Source organism: Diadema setosum, chromosome 15, assembly GCF_964275005.1.
Source record: "Diadema setosum chromosome 15, eeDiaSeto1, whole genome shotgun sequence".
NCBI classification, from domain to species: Eukaryota; Metazoa; Echinodermata; class Echinoidea; order Diadematoida; family Diadematidae; genus Diadema; species Diadema setosum.
In genome coordinates, this window is record NC_092699.1 from 26,528,146 (window position 1) to 26,555,008 (window position 26,863).

A 26,863-nucleotide genomic window follows, 5' to 3' on the forward strand; every position below is an offset into this window, starting at 1 on the left:
GTTTTGACTTAGGACCCCTGATTAAGAATATTGTTAACAGGTTCCATACTTTAGTTGCTAAAAATTTTTCAGTTACCCCTTTTTCCTTTAATAGCAGAGTTCTAAACTGTTTTGGCATTGTGATATTGTTATGCCCTAAAATTGAAATCAATATTTTCTTGATTTACCCTTGACTTCAACAAACCTCAATTATAAGGCTTTACATTGTTTCATTAGGTGATCATATTCGTGTCAGGTGGTCGCCAGGGGCGGATCCAAGAATTCCGTAAAGGGGGGGCGTGACTAATATTTCTGGTGCCACTTCCGGGTTTCATTGCAGTATTTTCTTTTTATTTTCTTTGTTTTTAACGAAAATTAAAGGGGGGGGGGGGGCGTGCGCCGGTTGCGCCCCCCTCTGGATCCACCATTGGTCGCGTTACCTACTTTTCATGAATAACGTGGCCTAATATACAAAGGGTTGGGTAAGCAGAGACTCCATACCCTCCCGTTTTCGACTGGAGATCTCCCGCTGAAAGCCCATTTTCGCAAAATCTCCCGTTCTCCCGATTGAGATTTGATTTCTCCCGCCCTGGCTCTGTGTCTCCCGGTGGAAAGGATTTCTTACTTATAGCTATCGTATGTTGAAAAAATAAGCCTTAGATAGCACCAGAGAACATCTAAAATCCTAGGAACTTCGCGCTTCGCACACATCAACTTGGAGTCTCCCGTTTGTTAGGGGTTTCGGGCGGGAGAATCTCCAGACCAGAAGGTGCTTGGGGTTGGAGTCTCTGGGTAAGGTCAGGTCATCGAATGCAAAGTACATTGTATGCTGCTTCCGGCCACCCAAGAAAGGGTATGTGATTGCAGTCTGATTAGTAAAACTTTTTTTTTTTTCAATGTTTTTATTGAAGAAAACACATGACATACAAACAAGAACAAAACACTACATGCATTATAATTTGATACAAAATATCAAACAAGGCCTGACATTAAAGACCTAATAAAATGGTTTGGACATTTTTTTTCTTAATGATGTAATAATATTAAATGTTGAATTCTAAGTAATTCTATGGTCGTGGGTTTTTTTTACTGTTCTGAATTTTGTTCTACATTTGTTAACATAATGGATGCAATTTCCTCGGTTTTGGAAAACTTTCTATACTTTGGCACTATCACTTCTAAATTGTGATGACGTCTAAGAACGGAGTCGTCGATATTGATTGTCTGGTTGATAGCCAGCGAGCTAGCAAGGCTATGCTAGCGCTGGCGGGGGAGCGAGCTAGCGAGCGCATAGCAGGCGCTGCACTATTGTCATTGGCTAAGCCTTTAGACAAAAGAATATTTAATGAATTGTATCAGATTTAATACTGCCAATAATACAGATTACAACTGTGGTACGCTTGGATATCCATAATTTTCGGCAAACTCGTGAAATAGGCCCCACCACTGCGTGTCTGTACTATTACTACGGTGACTCGCCTGTTTAAATACTCGTGAATTCAGCCCCACCGTGTGGCGTTCATCGGTAGGTAAGCACGGCGGTGGGGCTGCCTTCCATAGTCAATACTCGTGAATGCGGCGAAAATGACTTCCTAATATGTCCCTCGACTAATTTTACGGCCAATTTAACCATAAATACAACCCTACCTAACCCTAAACCCTAGGACCTACCCTTTGCTTGCTATAAACACACGGGTACAGTGCACGCGCACTGCGGTGGGGCCTATTTCACGATAGCCCCACCACCACTGCGTGTCTGTACTAATACTACGGCGACTCGCCTGCTTTATAGGCCTAAACCTACTCATGAATTCAGCCCCACCATGGCGTTCATCGGTAGATAAGCATGGCGGTGGAGCTTCCTTCCACAGTATGATTTGTAGCATAAAACGAAAACTACTCGACCAAAATTGACGATCATTCTTGGTATTGTTTTTCTTAGAAAATGGCGCATCTAAATTACTGATAACAAATATTGCAGAAATTGACCATGGGAAACTGGTTAGGCCTTTTTTTTTTTTTTGAGCCACGACCCACCCTGTACGAACATATCTTTTTAGAGTGTAACCTCTGTACTTCTCGTATTCCAAACAGGCTTTTGCTAAACAATCAGATCACAGGTGCGGTGTGGCTAGCTGGGGCAAAATTAGCCCATAAAAGCTTTATACGCGTGTCTTCAAGGGGACTCATCGAAAAGAGTCCATATCACGGGATGAAAACCGTTCAAATTGATATACAGAGAGAAATAACACTTAACAAAGAATAAGAAGAGAAGATGATGGAATCATAAAAAGGGAAAATGATGATTGACAGAGGATAAAAGGGGAGGAAAGATGGAAGATGAGATGAAATAAAACAATACTGTAAATAACATGGGGGGAGGAACAGTGGGAAAATATGACAAGATAATATAAAACATAATGAGACAGAATGACATATCATAGGGATAAAGATTAACAAGGATAAAGATTAACAAGGTATAGCTCAAGGTGTATAACTCCGTGCAGACATTGCCTTACCTCAAAGATATGAAAAGAAAAATTAACTCTTGTCAATAAGATAGAAAATTGGTGTGTTTATCTGTTTTTTTGAACAATTCCATTAAATGGTACCATTGATGACTATTATGTACAAAAAAAAAACAACAACTTCAGTCTCCAAATTGCTTCATCGAACTGAAATCAGAATCAACCTCAGATGAGATAGGAATGGACAAAGAAAATGATGGATAAGCTAAGACAGACAGCAAGGAAAGAAAAAGAAAGAGCTACATCCACACAGATTGGAAGCTCATCGCCCGAAAATAAAAACCAAGAACAGCTTTTCATTTACTATGATTTTTTTTACACTGTAGACGTTCAAATTCTTGTTAACTATCAAATAATAACAAAGAATCAAGTCAATGCTATTAAATTTCAGTATCAAGAAAGATTGAAGTTGCAACAAACAGAGACGCTATAAGGAGTACAAACACACAACTTAGGAAAGCAGAATGGTGAAAGTAAAAGAAACACACGCACACACAAAAAAGTTAAGACTGATGTCAGAAAATACAGATTACGAATAAGTATAGGCCAACACGTACTGTAGGAATCTCCTCTTGTAAACAAAGCTTTCAGAAGCAATATCTATAATGAATATTAGCCCCTCCGTCCACCTTGAATCATGATTTTTAGGTCAGCCTGAGGGTAAAAACATTAAATGTATCTCCATAACAGTTATTAGTCATTCATGAATTCCAATACGAATTGGATTTTGGACACGACACATCTTTGCTGCGTTGTTTAAACAATTGGGATCCCCATTTTGAATGCTAATGCCTTCATAATATTTGTGAATTCAGCACTCATTTTGTACCCTAGTAGTGTACAATTTGCACCATTCTCATAGTTCCAATTTATTCTCCTGTTAGTTACCCAAACCATTATTTTTTGAAATATTTAAATCATTTTTCACCAAAAGCATATTGCCCAAACAATGTTTTGATACAAGGCATATGTTTATTACAGGCCGATAATGGATATGGATGCTGTTTTCAATTTGTCTCCTTGAAGACACCATACAGTATTCTGGGACTACTAATTTCGTCACAGCAAGCCGCACTGCGCCCGCGACCTGTCTGTTCAGTGAAAGCACACTGACATATGAAAAAATGCAAAAGAGTATCCTGATATTTGGAATAGAGTAACATCACAAGTGGTTTAATTTAACCAGGTTTAAAAAGGACCAATTACTGGGAATTAAAGTTATATTTGCGACAGGACAATAGCAAAACCATGTTTATCTCTATGTAAAATATCAAAATCAAAATTGCCTTTATCTTCACAGTTATCCTTAAATTGGGTATGATTATGTAGTTCTGTCAAATATCCATGAACACAGGCCATCTCCAAAAACAAGCCCACAAAAAATAAACACGTTTCAGTTGTGTTTCATGACGTGTATAAATTTCCATGATCACCAAAACAAGCAAACACATGAACTAACAAATACTAAACAAACCTGTTTCAATTAACTGAAATGCATACTTACAGGGGATGGCTACGTTGTACTCTTACCAAACTGATCAGTGGGAATCAGTGGGAATGCTGAGGGGTGATTGTTGCAATCCTTGATCATCCCCCAGCATTCCCACTGATTCCCACTGAACAGTTACTAGCCATCCCCTTTAATGTTCAAGTGTATGATACAGAACTGTATATCCACGAGCAGGGATGAGGTGGGATTGTTAGTTTAATATATTTCATACAAGTGGCTTTGTCCCACCAAAACATTGTCTATGGCCTTGGTTTGCAGACACACTGCAATGAGAACTGTACAGCTACAATGTAGTGCAGGCACTGTGCTAGTGTGTCTGAATTATCACATTCCACTCACTGAACCCTCTGCGGATTTGGCAGTTGGCTAGGTCTTGACCTTTTCTGACCCCTGCACTGATGGACATAGGCCAGACATCGTTCCACACTTTCTATCCCCACAATATAAATCCTCTGAAACCAGCATGTATATGTTGCTCATCGTGAACATGGCCATTTGAAGAAGAGCACTCGCCATAAGATGACGACTGTGATAAGAGAGCGGTGTCCTGACTCACAAATATTGCTAAACGGATGTCATAGTAGTTTGTACAACTGTAAGTCTATCCCATATTCTCTTGTAAACTGTTTACTTCACAGGATGAGGACAGTGGTGCACTGGATGGTGATCATGCAATGATTAGGAGCTGTGCATAAACATTTTGATTGAGTGTCCAGAACTATATCCTTTTTTGAGTTGGGAGCATTTGACTTACTTGTGTTTGTCAATGACGTTATTTGGACTGTACGTATTAAATGTTTGTGCGATACCTGGTACTGGCCCTATAACTTTATATAGCTTTCTTCTGATCAATATGCATGCGAGAATGTTGTTGCAAAATATTACATTGATTGTGTACCGGTAGTTACAGTTCTTGCTTTACCATTACACGTAAATTGCATTAAATGATAATGTTCCACTTCATGTGCATGCTGTGTAGTGTGCAAAATATTCAAACTTTTTACGCATAATGCAAAGCCTAGCACATACAAACTTTGCATGTGCAAGGCCATGTATGGCTAATTACTGTATGTAAGTATGTTCACACACTCACACACACACCACAAGCAGGGCTATCTATCAATAGCCGAATACAATCCAGTTCTCAGGTGCGATATAGAAAATATAGGAGAAGCATAGGCCTAAAGGCTGCGTTTATCATCTTTCCGTGAATTACAAAAAGGCTTTCCATGCATGCCCACTATCAAAAGTCGTTTCCAAAGCCCTGTGATAAACGTCTTCCAGAAAAGTTGCGTTTATTAATTCAGAGCAAATAGTATACATAGCTAGGCTAAGAGGGTGTATACTCTTGCGATTTCACACAAAAATGGATGTAGTACGCCATGGGGCCTCACATGGAGCCCAACGGCAGCCATTTTAATAATGAAACCGCAAGCTTCATAACATGTGAGCCTGTGGAGGGAATCCTACCTTCCTTTCATTTTCTTCATTTTAAGGAGACACATCACAGCGGTAAAACTGCGTATCAGGCTTCAAAATATCAGCAGAAGTATATTTTCTGTTGATACATTAAAAAAAATTTGAAGTAATATGTCACTACTTTTCAATCTGTAGTGCATCAAAGTTTGTGTTTGAGCTGAGAAACGCCATCTATCTCTTTCTCTCTTGTTTTCATTGTCTTTTACGGGCAATTCCATAATTACAAATGTACATTTCGTACACTTTAAAAAGCTCTAACAACTAGACTCGATTTCATTCACAAGATTTGATACTTTTAATTTCTAACATCCATCTCGAAGGTAAAGTGATCACAAAATTATATTCAATATGATCAATACTTTGACCTTGATATGATGAAAATAGGGCCGTTACAGACGTACTCGCATGAGTTGAAATTTCTGACATACTTGGAATGTAAAGTGGAAAACTCTGTGAATTGTGGGGTACTTTCCAGCAAATTCATTCTTTTCATTTTCAATTAGATGTTAAACAACCCAAAAGTGCAGAAAGTAAGAATTATTTTTTTTTTTAAATTGGCAATTAATTGCACCCTTTTTGTGTTACGGACGTACAGTATTTTACAGACGTACAAAATTTCCATTACAGACGTACGTTTTGAAATCGTTATTAATTTTATTATTTTGATGGATTAATTTTAAGATCCCTTTACCAGAATTCAGTGACTTCTCATGCTGTAGGGTCTTAATTGATAATTTGAGATGACAATCACATTTTTTTACTGAAATCTGCAAAAACTTTCCCCAAATCATCACCTTGCATACAGTTCATGCTTCACTGAGCAACAGGATGATTACATTATCCAAAGAAATATCCTTTCATGGTAAATTAGCTTGTCAGTTGGTCGTGTTGTAGCCTATTTCATTTTGACAAACACATTATTGTCTAGAATATTAATTTGTAGAAAAGAAATTAATTCAATATTGGAATCAGATTTAATTAATGCCACCATATAACTATCTAGGGATCCATTGCTCATGTATGCAGTACACATAAAGCAGTGCAGAAGTGGTTTGCGCCACACATGAAAAATTGATGGTGTAGGCCTACTATATTTTGCAAGCATTTCAAACAAAATCCTTTCAAACATATCTCAATTGTAGACTCTATACCTGATCAAAATTTTGAAATAAATAAAAAAATAGATACATGTACATTTGTACATAAAAACAAATTGACAGCAAACTATCATGATCACCAGAATAATAATCTTAATGTGGATTTTGAAAATGTGGATTTTGAAAACACATCATGGTGTCCCTTGCTCTATGAATTGTGAGTATTTCAAAAATCTTCTATTTCTCAGCATGTTAAAAACAAAATTATACTGGTTTGTATGGTTAAAATTGAAGTAATAATTTCACTTTTTGGGGGGTATTAAAAATAGTGTAACATGGAATGATTGAGATATTAATGGATGAAGGACATAATTTACAGAGCAAAGAGTTTGAATGCGAATCCCAGACTCCAGCTACGTGTAAACTGACCACGATTGCCATCAACTGTTTGTAGTGTGATTTTTCTGGCAGTGTTTTTTTGTTTGTTTGTTTGTTTGTTTGTTTTTATGCCTCCGCCACGAAGTGGTGCCGGAGGCATTATGTTTTCGGGTTGTCCGTCCGTCCGTACGTCCGTACGTACGTCCGTACGTACATCCGTACGTCCGTCCGTCCGCTTTCGTTTACGCGATAACTTGAGTAATATTTACTGGACTTTTACCAAACTTGGTCCAAATATGAAGTATGATGGGGCAATTATTTGATTAGATTTTGGGTGAAATTTGCTGAAGGTCAAAGGTCAAAGGTCAAGGTCAAATCATGAAATTGTATCCGTTTACGGAATAACTCAAGACTGGATGGAGCAAATTTCACCAAACTTTGTTGGAGGATGATGTATGATGGGACAATTACTTGATTAGTTTTTCAGTGAAATCGGACAGAGGTCAAAGGTCAAAGATCAAGGTCAAATCCTAAAATTTATCTGTTTACGTGGTAACTCAAAACTGGATGAAGCAGCTTTCACCAAACTTGGTCCAAGGATGACGTATGATAGGACAATTAATTGAGCAGATTTTAGTGACATTGGCAAGAGGTCAAAGGTCAAAAGGTCAAGGTCAAATTCTACAAATGCTGCAATTTCCCCCATACGTATCTATGCAATGCCTGAAGGTATTTTCTTGAAACTTGGTGTGGACATGTACTACTGCGTAAAGATTCTCCAGAGAGAGTTTCATGTCATAAGGTCAAAAGGTCAAAGGTTAGGTGAAAATGTTGCAGTATTACTTTTCTCGCAAATGGTTCAATGTATCTTCGTGGAACTTGGTACATATGCATGTACTGTCTGGCAGGGATTATCTAGGGAATTCAGGGGTCATGGGTCAATAGTCAGGGGGTCAAAGGTCAAGGTCAACTCCTTAAAATTTTACTATTTCCCTCATATACTAGTATGCAATGCTTGCATTATTAGTTTCAAAACTTAATACATGCATTACCTAATGGAGATTCTCCGGGAAATTTCCAGCCAGAAGGTCAAAGGTCAAAGGTTAAGGGTCAAAGGCCAGGTTTCAATGCCCCCCCCCCCCCAAAAAAAAAAAAAAATCTATTTTGTACCGTCATCACACTCTTTATTATCACACTCTTTATCAATATTTTGCCAGTTATGTGAAACTGTCATGGATCACACATTGTGAAGACATTGTACTATACGCCTATTGGGAGAATCATGCATTATGGCGGAGGCATCAGTCGCCATAGCGACATTTCTAGTTTTGTTTGTTTTGTTTTTAAGGAAAATATTTGATCTGGTGATCTGGTGACCACTTGCAGGATGCTTGACATTGATCCTGAGATTCCTGCCCTTAGTGCTCCTATTTAAAGAACCTCACCAGGAAATGTTTCCATGTGATATTCATCTAAAACACTAAATCCCCAACATTCACATCAAGTTTATCATTCACTGACGTGTCATCTTCAGGTTTCTCATCTAGACTGACAATGGAATCATAGATCTTAAACCTGTCTAATTGGACTTTCCTGTATTCTAAAGCATTCAATGGTACTTTTGATACTCACATTATGCTCCTTATATACTAGTAGGCCTAATGACTGTGTGAGCATTTGGTACAGGTACAGCTAGGGGTGCCTTTGAATCCAACTTCTCTCTCAGTTGATATCATTTCCTTTTAATAGTAATCACATCTTTAGTGGGATTCTTAGTATTTCTACCTCATAGGTTGTTTGTGGGGTTGATGTAGCTGCCCGCCCATTTTACACATATGTCATGTATCTCCAAACTGCTCTTTTTTTTTTTTTTTTTTTTTTTACAGTACTCACTATCTTGTCCATCCACTGAGAACACACTTTCGTTGTACACCCTTACCATGACAAAAAGCCACTTTATCATTATCTGCATTGATAGTTTCCTTGGACCTACTTTTGTATCAAGGAAGACTTGGCTTGAACTGGGTATGGGTACATCTGAAACCACATGGATTGTTGGTAGTTAAAGGTATTTTTTGTTTAATCCTAATCAAGATATGTTCCATAATTATATAGATCTACATGTATAGATGTTTTGCTTGTGTTGTATAGCTCATCTGACACAGTAACAATGCTCTTTGTTTTACTCTCTGTCTCCTGATACACCGTGGCCAAAAGATGAGAGATCTTTGCAATTTAGCATTTCCATATACTTTAGGTCTTTCTCGGAAATTTTGAATATGTGTGCAATGCGATTTACCAAACAACAACAAACAAACAAACAAAACAAACAAACACTGCTAATCAGTTTAATTAACAAGTATTCCAACTTAATCGTAGTTATCAAGATGTTCCATGCTACCTTTCAATTAAATCACAAATAAACATCAGAAAATAAAATCAACAAATCAATCCTCATGAAATTGTAAAGCTCACATACAGTCACACTATATGTGTCTGTTACAGATGTACACTTTTCAACAATAATTGACAACTTAATTATTACAGAGCAGAAGTTTCTTTATGAGTGTTTCGGAAGAGGGTTATGACCTTGCTTTGCATTTAATTAGTGTGTTCTTCTTTACTGAGTGCTTAATTTGTAAAACTTAAAAAAACACGTTTTTTTTTGTTACGGACATACATGGCCCAATGGGCTAAAATCAACGATTAGTACAGAGTAATTACACAGGTAAAATTGATTGTCACTGACAAATGTTTGTTCACTTATCTAAACTCTTCATACACAAAACCAAGAGTGATAATTTCACATTTACTGAAGGAAAATATGATGAAAACAATTAGAATAGCCTTTTGGAGATCAAAATGCACCTAACATTTTCTCTTGTTTGAAAAGGATTTTGTGATGTATGTCAGGTTCGCTTTTTGGCAAACCTGGCAACCAGGTTCGCTTTTTGGCGAACCTGGCGGCCAGGTTCGCTTTTTGGCGAACCTTGCAGCCAGGTTCGCTTTTTGGCAAACCTTGCAGCCAGGTTCGCTTTTTGGCGAACCTGGCGGCCAGGTTCGCTTTTTGGTAAACCTGTCGGCCAGGTTCGCTTTTTGGCAAACTTTGCAGCCAGGTTCGCTTTTTGGCGAACCTGGCGGCCAAGTTCGCTTTTTGGCAAACCTTGCAGCCAGGTTCGCTTTTTGGCGAACCTGGCGGCCAGGTTCGCTTTTTGGCGAACCTTGCAGCCAGGTTCGCTTTTTGGCGAACCTTGCAGCCAGGTTCGCTTTTTGGCAAACCTTGCAGCCAGGTTCGCTTTTTGGCGAACCTGGCGGCCAGGTTCGCTTTTTGGCAAACCTGTCGGCCAGGTTCGCTTTTTGGCGAACCTGACGGCCAGGTTCGCTTTTTGGCGAACCTGCGGCCAGGTTCGCTTTTTGGCGAACCTTGCAGCCAGGTTCGCTTTTTGGCGAACCTGGCGGCCAGGTTCGCTTTTTGGCAAACCTGTCGGCCAGGTTCGCTTTTTGGCGAACCTGACGGCCAGGTTCGTTTTTTGGCAAACTTTGCAGCCAGGTTCGCTTTTTGGCGAACCTGGTGGCCAGGTTCGCTTTTTGGTGAACCTGGCGGCTAAGTTCGCTTTTTGGCAAACCTTGCAGCCAGGTTCGCTTTTTGGCAAACCTTGCAGCCAGGTTCGCTTTTTGGCGAACCTTGCGGCCAGGTTCGCTTTTTGGCGAACCTGGCGGCTAAGTTCGCTTTTTGGCAAACCTTGCAGCCAGGTTCGCTTTTGGGCGAACCTGGCGGCCAGGTTCGCTTTTTGGCGAACCTTGCGGCCAGGTTCGCTTTTTGGTGAACCTTGCGGCCAGGTTCGCTTTTGGGCGAACCTGGCGGCCAGGTTCGCTTTTTGGCGAACCTGGCGGCCAGGTTCGCTTTTTGGCGAACCTTGCAGTCAGGTTCGCCTTTTGGCGAACCTTGCAGCCAGGTTCGCTTTTTGGCGAACCTGGCGGCCAGGCGGCCAGGTTCGCTTTTTGGCAAACCCGGCAGTCAGGTTCGTTTTTTGGCGAACCTGGCAGGGCAGCCAGGGTTCGCTTTCTAGCGAACCTTGGAGCATCATTTTCAGTAGAAAATGCCATTTTTTGCACATTGATGGATCAATTTTTAACAAATTTTTCCCAAAATCGAGTGCTTTTTTGTAGACTGTTTCGGAAAGTCTCTTTTTATTTTGGACTGGGTTTACTAAAATTTTAAATAATCATTCAATCCTTGTGTCATCACCAATTTTTCCTTTATTATTCATCCAAACTGGTTCAAACCATTTTGAGATATTTTGCAAACAGACAAAAAAAAAAAACAACAACAATCAAACAAGCCAACGCTGATAAAATATAACCCCCTTGGCAGAAGTAAATTAATGAAAATGATAAATATTTTGGTATTCTGTGAATACATGTGTGTTCATGAGTGTATGAAAGCTTTGAAATTGTTGCAGATATAACTTCTTGTGATATCTGTGTTATGTGTACACACAGCACTACGTATAATATTGCCAAAGAAATGGGTTTCCATGAACTTAAGAACTTAGAAACCTGAACTTTTGTCTTTCCTCTGCCCTGTACTCTGTTGGATTGTGTTACTATTTATTGCCATCATTATCAGTTTGTTACATAATGTGTGTGATGTGTATAGATGTGTAATGTAATCTATCATGAAGTATTACATCTGTCTCAACTCTGTGAGAGCCTCTCAAATAAAATGTACCTGTGCAGTGCAATGTACTAAATAACCTTGTCAGGAAACCCGCTATACATCTAGTATTTATGTGTCCTTACCTTGTGAATCCTGGATTTGTTTGCAACGCACTGCAAATGAATTTCCTTTCTATCAAATTTTTGATGATGATGAATTTCAAAGAACAATTTAGACATTTTTCCAATTATTCGAGTCACTATCTCGATTCAAGACTTGATTCTCATGCTTTTAATGTATTTGGCATGAATGAAGAAGAAGGCTGGTCTGCCAGTAACTTGGAAAATCCATGTGATTTTGATTTTAATGATACTTCAGACAGAAGATTCAATTAATTTGCAGCATCTTATCTTACTTTGCAGAGTTTGTATGCTGAATATCATTCCATTTTCTATTTTGTTGGCAGTCTATGAAAGACAATTTCAGTTTTAATAATATGCCTTTTCTGAAACATGGTTTAATTCCAGGTGTACCATCTGTGTTTAATGTATGAAAGGGTTTGCCCACAAACCTCTTGAACATGGGAGAGGCAGAGGAGTTTGCTTATATTCATCAGAGATTCACTTTTCTTAAGTAAGAGATGACTTGTCCTATTCAAACAAATCACTTACTGCAATATTTATTGTGCTGTTACCATGACAATATACTTTTCAGTACTCTTGAAAAAATGCCTATAGATACTGACTTTACATCAAGTTTATTGTGTATGTGTATCAATTTTCTTGTGAACATCTGAAAACTGGAGCAGTAGGTAAGTCCACATCCTCGTCACTGATTTTGAGGGCCATACATTTGATTTGATTTGATTTCTGCATTATCACAAAGCAAATATAAGGTAAAAATTTCCCTACATTAATCAAACATTAAACATTAAAAGACAAATAATGTAAGTACAACCTCTATATACCAATCACAGAATATACATTACTGTACATGTAGTATACTTGAATTACATTCATACTCGAACAAATGGAAAATCACTGATTATGCAATCAAATTAATAGGAACAAAAAGCAGGAGACTGCTATTTTCAGCAGATGCTTGACTTCGATGATGGTTTCTGAGAATACATGTTGTAGTTAACTTGTCGTACAAATCATGTCATACATACAGTTACATTTTATTGTTGGGTGGTGTTAGAAGAAAATTCATCAGTGCAAGGGTGAGTTAACTCTTTATGTGCCATGGTGGAAACCCCCTGTGTGCCACGTTATTCTGAGACACGAAGGAAGTCAGAATTGAGAAAGAATTCTGCTTTTCTGATTTGTATAACTTCTACAAATTTCTGTTAAGATGGGCATAATAGTAGGCAAAGTCAAGGAGGAATGCCAAACTTTGTTACGATATATTGTATGACGAATCTATTTTCAATTTTTCGTTTGAATGACCAGTTGCTACATTATTGTAAAGACATGACTTTTGCACATAAAACCGTGAGAGAAACTTAGAATGTACGAGCAAATCTAGTTGGGAACATCGATTGATAGTCGACCACCACATATAGAATGCAAGTCGTATACGAGAGGAACAAAAGCACAAGAAATGCTTTCATTGTGCTGCGGGATTAGCAGTAATTAGCGGTTTATCGATCGGTCTTGGCAGCTTTGTTTGTTGAGCAGAATATGCGAAGTTGGCACGCCGTCGACTGAGTCGGACGTGCGAACGTGGCACATAAAGAGTTAAGATGCATGTATGGAGTTTCAGATTTTTTATTTTGTTGTTGTTATTGCTGTTGATTTTAAAGGGCTCTGTGTGGATTTGTTTGAATATAAACAAGTGTAAATCTTTTGTTTTTAAATGTGTATGAGTTTATGTGTATGTGAGTGTGTGTGGATGTGCATGTGTACATGATAGTCATATGTTTATGAAATGTGTGGCTGCATAGAGAGAGAGAGTGTGTGTGTGTGTGTGTGTGTGTGTGCACGTCATCAGCAGTCCTTCAAATCGTATCATATCCCAAATTTTGGTTGAAATTTTTTATTCTGAGATTTTCAGTCGTTCCAATAGGAGATATTTCATTAAACATATTGTAAATTTTTCACTTCCAATTTGATTTAATTTTTGTGTAATTATGACTTTCATAGAGTCTTGTCATTTCATTTTGTCAATTTCCCCATAGGCGGGTGTGTTAAAATACAGTGATATGCTGTTCTCTCCTGCATAAAAACATCATTATGTTAGAGTGAAAATTAAAGTCTGACATATCTTTGAAAAAAAAATAGTTGGAAATATTTGAGATATAAGTGTAGCACTCATGATCAAAAAAAGGGTAAACTTCAAATGCGATTACATTGAAATATCATTCTTACGCTAAAATTGCATACATAGGATAACTGTTGATGATATGCATGGGCACAAATCATGTCACATATTTACCAGAGAGCATAAGCTACAACACTACTGTCCCCACTCTCTGTGCCTGTGTTAGGCATTGGACCCTTGTGGAATAAATTTAAGATTTCAGTGCAAAACTGCTTTATAAATCAACTGCAGATCAACCTCTGCTATTACCATGAAAAAAAAAAACTTCCGCTTTACCATGAAAAAAAAAAAAACTTCCACTTATGTTGAATAATGTGTCTTTTACAACTTTACAAGAGCATAAAATGCGTGCCAAATTTTGTATAAATTGCCTGAAAAGTGGGAAGTAGTTTGAGAGGTGTCACTTTCAATCCACAAATTTATAATTATCTGTATAAAAATGATGTTGTTGCAGTAACTCATTTCTTGACACACACGCATGAAGGTGTCTTGCATAATTACATATGACAATCATACATCCCGAAATCCTACTGAAATGCTAAATAACTGAGAGTAGTTCTTCCACAGCATCACATGGGAAGTGTTTTTATTAAAATTTGCCATTACCAGGATGGAAACCCATCACTTGATACTGATGAAACTAGAACTATCACTCAATGTGATTTTATGGCAATGTACTGTTCAACATGTATGCTCACTGATAGTCATATAAATGTGCCATATCTTAAGTCAAGTGCTCAAAACCGTATGACTTTTAAGTGAAAATATGCTGTTACCATGACAACACATTGTTAACAAAATGATGGAAGAATACATTTGTACATGTATGTACAAAGAGCAGTCACATGTGCTAAATTTTAAGCTAAATGCCCAAAGACTACAGGGAGTTTGCAAATTTTTTGTATGATTTTTCATTCAAAATAAACTGTTACCATGGCAATGTACTGGGCAACACTGACAAAAGATTAAGTTTGCACATCTACATATGTATGTACCAAACCAGTGACATGTGCCAAATTTCAAGCTAAATGCTCAAAGACTGAGGGAGTTAGCTGAATCCACAATATTTTTGTACGCTTTTCAGTGAAAAAATGCTGTTACCATGGCAATGTATTGTTCAACATCAACAGAAGACGTGTTCTGCACATCTACATGTACATACTGTAGTGGTCACAAGTGCCAAAATTCAAGTCAAATACTCAAAAACTCAGGGAGTAAGGTCAATCCCCATATTCTTGTATAATTGGTATAGAAAGAACCTGTTGTTGCCATGGCAACAGATTTATACACACACCCACACACACAAAAAAAAAAGGCATCTAGCACAACTAAACATTATATGGATTGTATATCTTGAATTTAAACTGAACTGCCATAAACTGAGAGAGTAGTTTGATTCACAACATTTGGCAAGATTTGTTTTAGAATTTGCCACTGCCATAGCAACACATTCAGCAATACTCACAAAAAAAGTGTCTTGTACATCTTCCTTTCATAGCGGTCACAGAAGCCAAATTTGGGGTTAATTACTCAAAAAATAAGAGAGTAGTTCGATCAACAAATTTTTTATCATAGTTTGTTGTTGCAATGGCAACGCATTATGCAATACTCACGAAAAAGGTGTCTTGCACATCTACTTTCGATAGCGGTTACACATGCCAAATTTGGGGCTGATTGCTCAAAAATAAGAGAGGAGTTTGACCCACAAGATTTTGCAACGGACTGACCACCCACCCGACTGACACCGACTGCCCGACCACCAGACCTCAGTGTGATTCCTATACCCCCATACACACTTTTTTGTGGGTGGGTGTATAAAAAAAGGTCTTGCACATCTATGTGTAAAAGCATGTACATAAGATAACAATCACATGTGCAAAAATTTAGGTTAATTGTTCAAAACTGCAGGAGTACTTTGAGCCACAAGATTGTGCAGTAAACCGACCAGCCGACAAAACCCCAGAGAGCCCTTTTACATGCAGTATAAAACGCCTAAAACCAATTCTGGCTACCTAATTTAGTTGATTGTTTATCACGTGACATGCAGGTAAAAGTACCATGGCACGCTGTCGCTGTTCAGTCATGCATTATTTATCAAGCGATTTTGGATATTGAACAGCTGATGTGATCAATACATTGACAGCCATATTAGGCTCATATATAGCTCATTTTTTTTTTTCACCATTGCATGCCTCAGTCATCACACTATATAGCTTTACCGTGCACATTTAATTAGGTACACACACACACACATTGAGACTCCATGTATATCCGTCAACAACGTAACTGATCGCTTTTTCACATGTCAGATTGCATCGTGCCACGTCGTTTTCCGCAGTGCCAGCAATATACTACAATCCCTGCATTCGCAATGACGTCATCTAACGTGAATGACTAGGGCGTGTCGCAAGCACACACATACAGTGTAACTGCATCTCTACGTACATTTAACGGGAATTCGTGCAACACACTGCGCGTGCTGGAAGGCACTTGATGTAAGGCATGTGATGCGAGGCATAAAACGCTTGTATCTTACTGCTCTGCACTAGTCAGCCATCGAGACACTGTGTTGCTGGTTCTGCTCTTTTCTCCTCTCCTCAAGCGAGAGTTTCAAGGTAATATAGTGCAATTCCATTATTTATTCATTGGCTTTTGAGGGAGCAGCTAAGTATGGGGAGGAGGGAGTTGTATAAAACAATGCATGTTTGCGTTTGCATTCGTAAGCAATAAAACTAAAGGTGTCTGCACAACGTGTACACGTGCATGTATACCACATGAACATACATTTGTACCATGCAAGGTCCGTGTAGTATCCAGAGACGGTTATTTTCATCACTTGGCCCTGAATGGAACCACTACAGCAGGATAACCTACATACCACTGCTATCATAAGCAATCATCATTAGCTACGTATAATGTGTGTTTAAAGTGAGGTTTAGTGACACACAGGTGGTATTTTCCTTTACAGATGTAGGTAATCATAGAGAGTGCATTTCCATTATTGATGTCTCACACAGACTGAACACAAGGTTATACACCAGAGACTTTGTAAAATTTTTCCAGATAGAGAGACCTTTCACTAAATTTTTTATGGGTTTAATCTTTTTAATCTGTAATTTTTAATTTTTTCATCTATTTATTATTTTTTAAAGAGATCATGCAAGACAGGCTTTTCATACAAGATGTAGCAATACATCTGTATGATCACAACAACATAAAGTCACACCTGTCTGTAGCGACCGCCCACTGGAAACAACAAAAATGGTCATTTTAGACAGGTTGCCATCATAGACAGGGCAGTGGTCATTTTGAATGTAAGCACATGCATTGTATAATAGCATAAAGTACCGCATGTTATTCTTAAAAAAAAAAAAACCAAAACAGCCAATAAGTTTGCATGTAGCAGCAATAACATGGGGATCTTTCTGGTGCAATTTACTTCATTCTAAATTTTCTGTTAATAGCCTTCTTCTGTTCACGAAATGAACATTAAAGCCATTTTATTCATGGCTGATTCAGAACGGTTCAGCTAAATGTTTGTGGCAGCTATACAGCCTAGATATTCACCAAGGGATACAAAATGAGTGGCCACTGGCCGCATTAGGCAGGTGACCGCTATAAAAAGGATCCATAATAGAGCAATTTTGTGTGGGTGATTTGTCAGTGACCGCTATAAGCAGGTGGCCGCTAAAGACAGGTGGTCGCTAAGACAAGCTTGACTGTACATTACGCTGTTATGCAATGCACAGAAGTTTGCACAGTCGTACATCTGTTGGCTGTATGCATGCCAAATTTCTGGAAAGTTATTTTGGATTAGATGCAATAGGGTAAAAAATGAGCACAACTTTGCTTAAAAAATAGACAGGCAAAGCAATACACTGGCAAAAGGAAAATGTTGGGGAAAATGTTGGGGAATATGGATTATCTCTCACTTATTGTATTAAAATGTAATTTTCATCAGTGTCAACCTCTTTTTCTTTTGATAGGGAAGGGGTTTAGATAAGACTGTTCTAGTTTCTGCATTTTTCCCTACAGAAACCCTCAAAGCTATTGTTATCAATCCAAGCATTAGTTTTTAATCTGCTTGTAATACCTAGGGGAAAAAAAAAATAATATGAAATGGAAGAAATGGATTGTTCGCATGTCTTCACTATGTTAAGACGGTTGTTAAATGCACATTGCACTCTGATATTCACATGCACAGAGAAGACAATTTAACCACAGAACTCTCTCTCTCTTTCTCAATACTGTTCATGATACACACTGTAGATGGGGATCTGCGCATCTCTCTGTGGTAGAGACTGCCTCATACAAATCTTTCGTGGACCCCAGAGAGTGGAAGACGAACCTCGGTAAAAATGAAACATCTACTTCAGTATGCTTAGTTGCCAACTATATTATATAAAAATTGATCAAAGCCACTGGATTTCTTTTTTTTGACATAATTTTGTAGTCTGATGTTTCCTCTATCATCCACTGAAATTTCAAAGGTAAATAATCAAAGGAAAGGCTAGAAATTGGTGTTTTTCCGAGCCATGATTTTCTGACTTTCAACGGAACAGAAACGTGACCTAAGATTTGGATTTAGTGCAACGATAGACTATGCCCCTAGTAATGTGAGGGAGTGATCTTATTGGTCAGTGCGTGGCATCCTGGCTACTGACTGGTCGTGCATAGACCACTGGGGCTATTCTAAGCTTGAATGAACATTGCAGATGTTGTTAAGAGCATACCTTCTATTGTCTAGAGGTGAAAACTGTCTTACCTCCCCTTGATAACGATTGTGTCGAAAGGAAAACTTTGAAGGTGGTTTTCTTGAAATGCTGATTTCCTAGACTGCTCGACATGCTCTCATAAAATCATTGATACCTCTGCATCCAAGTAGTTTTATGAGTTGTATTATACATGAATTACAGGAGTAAAGGAATAATGCCATGTCATTTTAAGAAAATCGACATCCCCGACTTTCGGATCTTTTTTGTTATAGACAGCAGGTCACATTTGCTAATACATGGGCTTACACTTAAACATCACATACAAACTCAGACTACCATCCTGCATGCATAGATCGAAGACGAAATTTCATTTCAAATTTGCTGTGAAATTGTTTTCCTCAATAATCTATGTAGTAAGAAGAACTTCTTCATAAGTAAATTAAGAGGAACTAAGATGCACCATAAACATTTTTTTTTTTTTTTTTTTTTTATCATCTGCACTAAAACCCAATGACCATCTCAAAAGACTTCTCAGCTACATTATTCCACTGATCATTGTTGGGTTATTGTACATACAATGTGCTAAAGCCTCAAATGCACCATGCAATCTGCCAGTCAAGCAAACACGCCCACTCTAGTGAATTGGGCTTACACATGTGCCTGTATGACATAGGCAGGCACTCACCCACTAATACACACATATACAGTGTACACAAGGCCATTATGCTTCCAAACTTTACTATCTGTATTGAGGGGGTGGGGGGGGGGGGATGCTTCAAAAATATTACGGTAATATTGTCCTGTCCCTTAAACATGAACGTAGCGCTGCTTTCGTATATCCATGGCCCAATGACAAGATGGTGGCTGTATACCCCACTGGTAGTTTACATTGATGCATGTACTAACAAAAAAGGTGACATTTCAATACTGTACTGCTGTATATTTCTATGATGCAGCTTTCTATGAATTCAGGAGAGTTAATGACGAAACCTCATTCCAAGACTCTTTATCATATATTGCAGATTATGGATGGAGGGCATTGGTGTCGGCACAGATGGATGGACTGGGAAGGGTGATGTAACTCTACCAATAGGAGTGCACGTAGAGCGCTCTTTGACGGAACTGCCTGCTGCAGCAGAGCAGCCTGTTGTAGCAGAGCAGCCTGTTGTAGCAGAGCAGCCTGTTGTAGCAGAGCAGCCTGTTGCAGCAGACCAGCCTGTTGTAGCAGACCAGCCTGTTGTAGCACACAGGCCATGAGAAGCAGGCCCACCTGCTGTAGGCTTGCCCCCTGTAGAAGATATTTATCTTCCCGACTAATGGGCCACGCCAACGTGAAGGTCATGTGACCACAAGGAGATAAGGTTAAAGGAAAAACGCTTTTGGCGCGCCATGTTATGTCTTGCTTCCACTATTAACGCTTCTTGTACACTGCACATTTCGATAAAGTCCATTCGCAAGTTTTTGACAGTTTCTGGCAGGTAAACAAACCAAAACTACCAAAAAGACAAACTTCCATGGTGACACAAGCTAAAGCATTGTGTAAAAAGATTTTTTTTAAAAAGTTAAGTTATAAGTACATGTATTATTCTCTAGTATTATTAGAGGAGCACATAGATAATGTTAACAAGTATTCTGAAAAGTGGGAACTTGGAAAAATGAAATGTCGGTAACTTACTCAAAGGTATTGATTGTAAGAAATGTAATAGTGTACAATATGCAAAGAATTAACTACTTCGGAAAAGTTGTCACAGCTTGAGAAAGAATTGATGTGCAAATAGAAGAAAAGTGCAGTGAAAGTTGTAAAGAGGAATATTTAAAAATAAAGTGTAGACTACATGTAGAAACCAAAAACTGTATAAACCAGAATGTGTAGGAGCAAGCACTATATCACTTTAGAAATTAGCACAATATTATAGTGATATATAGAATAGATGTATGTGCTGTGAAGCACAACCTTAGTTTTATGAAGACTGGAACTAAAGTGGCAAAGATATTGGTACAGTATTAGGAAAGATGGTGCACACTGTTAGTTTGTCAAGTATTAAGCATTCTATTTTTATGGTATTCTTGTTGTTGTTTTTTGCTAGAAATCAAAAGTCTTCTGAATGTTGATGAAAGATGTCTGCAAAATGTTGAAGAAAAGAAAGTGTAAAATTATATCAATCTGCTATTGACTATTGATGTATACAGTTTGATACAGTACGTTTCAAAAGAAAGGTTGTAACGCACCATCTCTATTTTTTTTTTGACAAAAAAAATGTTTTATGTTCAAATAAACGGCTGCATTATCTAACTACAAACTGGCCTGAAATCTTACATGATTATGAACTCAGTCAAAATTATCTTTTGTACACACACTCACAAAATGCTTTGATCAAAATTTCAATTCAACTCTGTGATCATTTTGCATAGGGTGAGATTTTATGTGTGCATGTGTGCATGTGTGTGTGTGTGTGTGTGTGTGTGTGTGTGTGAAATATATTACTGCTGGCGATTTTTTTTTTTTTTATTTGACATGACGAGAAGCACATGATAAAACACCTCTATGTACATGTGCCTCAGGATGGGGTTAAAAAAACAACAACTATGGACTTATAGTATAATCATGCAATCTTCTTTTAAATATCTTCTTCCTATATGTGTATATGTGTGTATATATATATATATATATATATATATATATATATATATATATATATATATATATATATAAATATATGACCATCAGGTTATAACACTGGTCAAGGTTGGTGAAAATCTGACTATGTGTTTTCAAGAATTGGGCCTATTTGGACAAATTGAGATCCTTTTTCCCTAAGGATGCTACCTGCAAAGTTTAGTGAAAATCTGCTATGGAGTTTTCACGAAGATGAACATGTAAAAAGTTTACACATGATGCAAAACACACGATGAATGATCGCAACAGCCAAAAACAACTTGGTCGGAGAATTCACTAATTCTAAACGAGGGAAACCAGGGGGTCTCACACTCACTGGAGTATTGCAAGTTCACCTTCCACCCATTCTTGGAGGCAATCATTTACGAACATAGAAAACTTGCGGCCCCAAGGGGTGAGGACACAGTGTCCACTTGAATGTGTATACTGTAAACAAGGAATGTTCGCGTGCATTTTAATTTTGCGAAAGCCAAGATTCGCAAAATTAAAATGCATGCAAAAGTTCTTGTCTACACTTTATGCATTGTATGTCATAGGGGAACTTGCGAAAATTCAATGCCGCAAAAATATAGTGTTTTGCAGTATATATAAATCTTGTCACCTGACTGATAACGCCTGTTTGGTAACAAATATGAAAATGTTTTCAAGAAAAATATGAAAAGGTGAAAACAAGTCGTGGGGTTTACACACAACGCACAATGGATGCCGGACAATGAATGACTGCAATAAAGGTCACTTGAGCCTTTGGCTCGGGTGAGCTAAAAACAACATGATGTAGGATTAGGTAGTGATGAATGAACAAAATCAAGAGCTCACCATGCTGGTGACGAGATGTCGCTGAGCAAACGCCAGGTGATGAGAGGAGCGGTTCTCCAGCTGGAAGCGGGGCACGAAGGTCACGATCTTGGTCTCGTGGTAGCGCCCTCTGCCGGGCCGCACGTCGATCCCGATGTGGTACACGCTGAAGGGACATGAATGAAAAATATTGATATCACTGAGTCCGGGCTCAGTGAAGTCTACGGCATTCATCCTGAGGGGGGTTGGGAGAGATTGAGGGAGGAGAAATTATGTTAATCTTGGTCACTTCCTGTAGAGAAAAGGGACAAGCAGGGTATTAGTACGAACACCAAATCCTTCACACAGAAGCAGATGCACACACAAAGAATATCTATCACATCAACTTTGTTAATATCTATAATGGTGAATTTACTGAGATGTAACAAAATTTCAATGATGACACAAATATTGACATTACTGGATTAAGGTATATCACATACACATTCAGTACCTGCAGTTGATTAATTTTCTTTTAGCTAAAACATCAAAAGTGAAAAATTATTGGTATTCATTTTAAAACAAAAGATTTACTGCAGACTTATGTAGTAAGCAGACAACCCAAAGCACCACCAATGTTAGCAACAATGACTTTTAGGCATTGTGTTAAGTGTTATACAATGTACTTGGAATTAAAAGAAACATTACACCAATAGTGTATGTATATCACTGACCTGCAAAAGTGAAAGATATCAGCCATCCAAAGAGCCCGCGATGACAAAAGCTGATCACAAAATGTCCATGAATATACTGCAAGTCCTCTGCACTACATTCTTTTATTCTTATTGAAGTTATCATACAGATTACAGATAGTCTTAAGTCTTTGTTGTTTTTTTTTGGTTTTCTTTTGACATGGAAGACATCATGGGCTATAGAATCAAATTATGTCATAATGTGATAATTACTTCTGCTAAAATACACTTAGCTAGAGCTACTTTGCAAATGAACACTGTCTTTGCATGATGGAGCCTTTGGAGACAAATTACTTCTTTCTATCGACTCATCAGAAATATCAAGACACTACAAAAGACTGTCACTAAAAGAGTACACTAACACATGCTTGCTTTCCTTTCCTAAAATTTCTTTCCCCCTTACTGATGACCTGAATGCGCTGCTATCTCTAGTATCATGTGCTGCCCGTTTCTCCTTCCTACAGTACATCACGATTTGCACATCTTATTTCTTGAAGCTTGTTCCGTAGATTCATTACTGACATCTACCAGTCCACTTCATCTTCAGCATCTGGAATGACCTTTTGTATGCCTTGAGTGCCAATTGGCACAGGGACAACCCATAGCAATATACTCACTCTAAAAAGTCCTCGGCACAGAAAGACTTAGCTACAGGTGTATCAAAATTCCAACCCCTTAAAAATTCTGTCTCCTTAACTGCCAAAGCCTAGAATGCACACAAAAACATACCCCATATGAGCGTCTTCACTTACAATTGTACCTATTATCTCTTCAACAGAGGAAAGTCGTACATTTTAAGTGATACCTTTCTTCCTCTTTGTGTTCTTTGCCACACTAACTCTTATTGTGCCGGCCTCTTTGGACGATGTTTCCTTCGAAGAGAACACTAACCATTGGCAAGTATCGAAATTCTAAGTCATTAAATGTTATGTCTAGACTGGTACAATGAAGTTAAAACTGCTGTAACACTCTGTGCAGATGAATGCCTCAAGTTTATGCATGTGCAGATGACTGTCAGAAGTTGTTGCAATTTTGATATGAACAAGTTTCAACTGATCAGAAAAGTTGTCAATGGCAAAGACATCAACAAACATGACATTCAAACTGAGGTTCTGTGAAATTATAAGGAGGCATTTAAAAGGAGGTGAAGTGCAGACTGTGTTGATGTGATGCAAGCAACCAATCAAGAGGGACCATCTTGTATGGTGGCCAAGAAGGCATCAGATGAGGTCCAGGAGGAGTTGTCGTGACGATGTGATTCAAGCTGCTCGTTATCATTGTGAGAAATGACATGATGGGTTAGTACATCTTATCACCAGCAGCACAACCCTTGGGCATGATTAAGTACAACAGCATAATACATAAATATTGTCATAATACTATAGCATTACACAGATCAGCTGCATTTTGTAAGGCAGGAGCCTCACTGGCCCTTAGAGAAGATGTTGCAGCTTAATAATTGGCACTGTCATTGCAAAATACATCATATCTAGTATGTTGCAATAGGGATCACCAAAAGAGCATTAATCATATTCTCAGTTTCCTCAGCATGATTGCAAGAATGTGGAACAATGTGTGCGATACACACAACCAGCTATGAATCAAGCATGAATACAATTGTAGCCCAATGTGATCATAGTAAAGTTGAGAACAAGGAGGACGTTAGTCCACAGCCTATGAAAACCACGCAGGCCCTACGCAGCGTCTATGTGGATTTCATGATCTCACAAGGAAAGGGCTATTAATGCCATATGCAATGACAACTCAAGTTTCAAGGAAACTAAATTATGAAATCATATGATGTTAGAGTTGTACAAACCATGAAGAGAGTTGTACAAACCATGAAGATTCTTCCTGTGGTACTACATAGATGGCTACTTTAATCATAAACCAAGAATTATACTGTTACCCCTCCACCGGGTTACAGCCGAAATTAAAACTGGCTCATTTTCTTTAGCACCTTTCAAGTACCATTGGGGATAATCGTAACTCAGCAGCCCGTCAACCCTAGAAAGACTGGGCTATTTTGATGCCTCGTAGGACTAGTGGGGGGGGGGGGGGGAGGGCTCATTGGGCCCCCCAAGATCTCGGCTGTTGACCGCGTGATCGCAAGGAAAATTGGCACGCTCATCACCCACAAGGTAATCTATAAAACTGAATAGGTAATGATTTCGCAATTACTCAAATTTATTTTTAATAAATTAATTATGCTAATTTATGCATGAAATTGTTTTTGAGCAATTTCGGGTCTGACATGCACTCACAAAATATTGCGTAACTTCAGAACCGCATACCCGGGTGTCACGAATTTGGTCTCAAAAGTTGAGCAAGACATAAAAGAAAAAAGTCATAAAACGTCGCGGCGCGAGATTTTTACGTTACAGATTTATTGTGAAAAATGTCGAGGGGGGCCCAAAAAGCCCCCCCCCCCCCCAGTCTTTTTAGGGTTAACCCTAAAAAGACTGGGCTATTTTGGTAGCTCGAAAGACTGGGGGGGGGGGGCCTAAAGGGCCCCCCCTTAAGATCTCGGCCGTGGAAATTTGCACAATGGTAGTGTGCGATGTAATCTACAAGATCATATATTAAAATTTTCCAAAATAGTCTTCTTTTATTTTATTTTGATTAATTATGCTAATTTATGCAAGAAATCAGACTCTTTGATCTAAATCAGTAAATAAGGCTCCAAAATTGCTCATTTTTGGTCTAATTATTCTTTGTGGCATTCTTAGCAAATGTACTTGAAAAAAATTCGATATCAAAATTAATTTCTTATTTATTTTATTGTTTTATGAATTTCTTATGTATTTCTTTGTTTTTTGACCTTTTGTTTTCTGTTGTTTTTTTAACAAAATTTCTGGCAGACACTTTTTGAAGCATAATACTCCTAAAACAAATTACTTTTAGCCATTGAGAGTAAAAATATGCATATTTATATGAACCATGTGAAAAAACTCAATTTGCATCGACTTTGTACACAAAATCACATTTTTGAGCCATTTTTGGCCTCACGTGCGTGTACAGAAAGTTATGTAACTTCAGAACCGTACCCCCGGGCGTCACAAATTTGGTGTCAAAATGTGCGGGAAACTCGAAAGAAAAAAGTCATAGAGCATCGCGGCAAGAGCATTGCGTGTTGCAGAGTAATCGCGTGAAATGTCGAGGGGGGGGGGCCTCTTAGGCCCCCCCCCAGTCTTTTTAGGGTTAAGGTAGTCTGAATGTTTCCTCAATAAATTGACAACTCCACCGCATTCTGAAAGTGACTACAGTAAAACCAGAAACATTCGCAGCACAAAACTTTGACAAACTGCCATAGGCACTCACTGCTTTATGGTAGACAAATGTTTCGCGTGCATTTTTATCTTCGCCAATCCTGGCTCCTTGTAAAAATTTGCTCAAGTTTCATGCATGCAAAAATTTCTAGTTTTAGAGTACACTTTCCAGTCCAGCTGGGATTGAGGTGCAGGCAAACATAGAGAAGATTGGAAGGGGGGGGGGGGGGGGGGGGGGGGTCAGAGGACTCACATGTGAGGGCGGCCTCCATCTTGGTAGATCCTGAGCGACCTCACCCCTGAGCCGCCCTCTAGTGACATACGATGGCACCAGTAAGGCGTTCCTTCCAGACCAATGATGCTGCGGCCCAGACGCATCAAGCACCTATAGGCAGGCAGGTAGGGATCAAACATCAAATCTCATTTCTTTTTTCATGTACTGTTGACTGTCACTATTACGATCATTCACTGAGATCTTGCAGAGTGAAGCGAAAACTTTTGTTTTTTTATAAACTATAGTAACCTTTTACACAAAAAAAAAATGCTATATTCATGAAATACTGCCATGAACATGCATTCTTTTTTTTCTTCTTCTTTTCATTGGCATTGGACATCAACATAGTGACTGTAGCACTGTAAATTGGAAAGCTTGCATGTATGACTTCATTCTGAATCAGCATGGTTTCATATTAGCAATGGCAATTTTCTAGTAAATAAATTACT

General features: G+C 38.4%; 1 protein-coding gene and 1 pseudogene across 1 annotated transcript in view; one reads left to right on the forward strand and one right to left on the reverse strand.

Annotated features, from left to right (window-relative positions):
• Window positions 1-19,925, forward strand: part of LOC140239116 (uncharacterized) — a 29,481-nt pseudogene extending 9,556 nt beyond the window's left edge.
• Window positions 1-26,863, reverse strand: part of LOC140238618 (intermembrane lipid transfer protein VPS13D-like) — a 133,365-nt gene that overhangs the window by 50,700 nt on the left and 55,802 nt on the right. The window contains exons 50-51 of the mRNA XM_072318518.1: window positions 26,394-26,525; window positions 22,162-22,306 (exon numbers count right to left, since the gene is read on the reverse strand). Of these exons, the coding sequence (XP_072174619.1) occupies window positions 22,162-22,306; window positions 26,394-26,525 (277 nt within the window). The remainder of the gene's footprint in view (window positions 1-22,161; window positions 22,307-26,393; window positions 26,526-26,863) is intronic.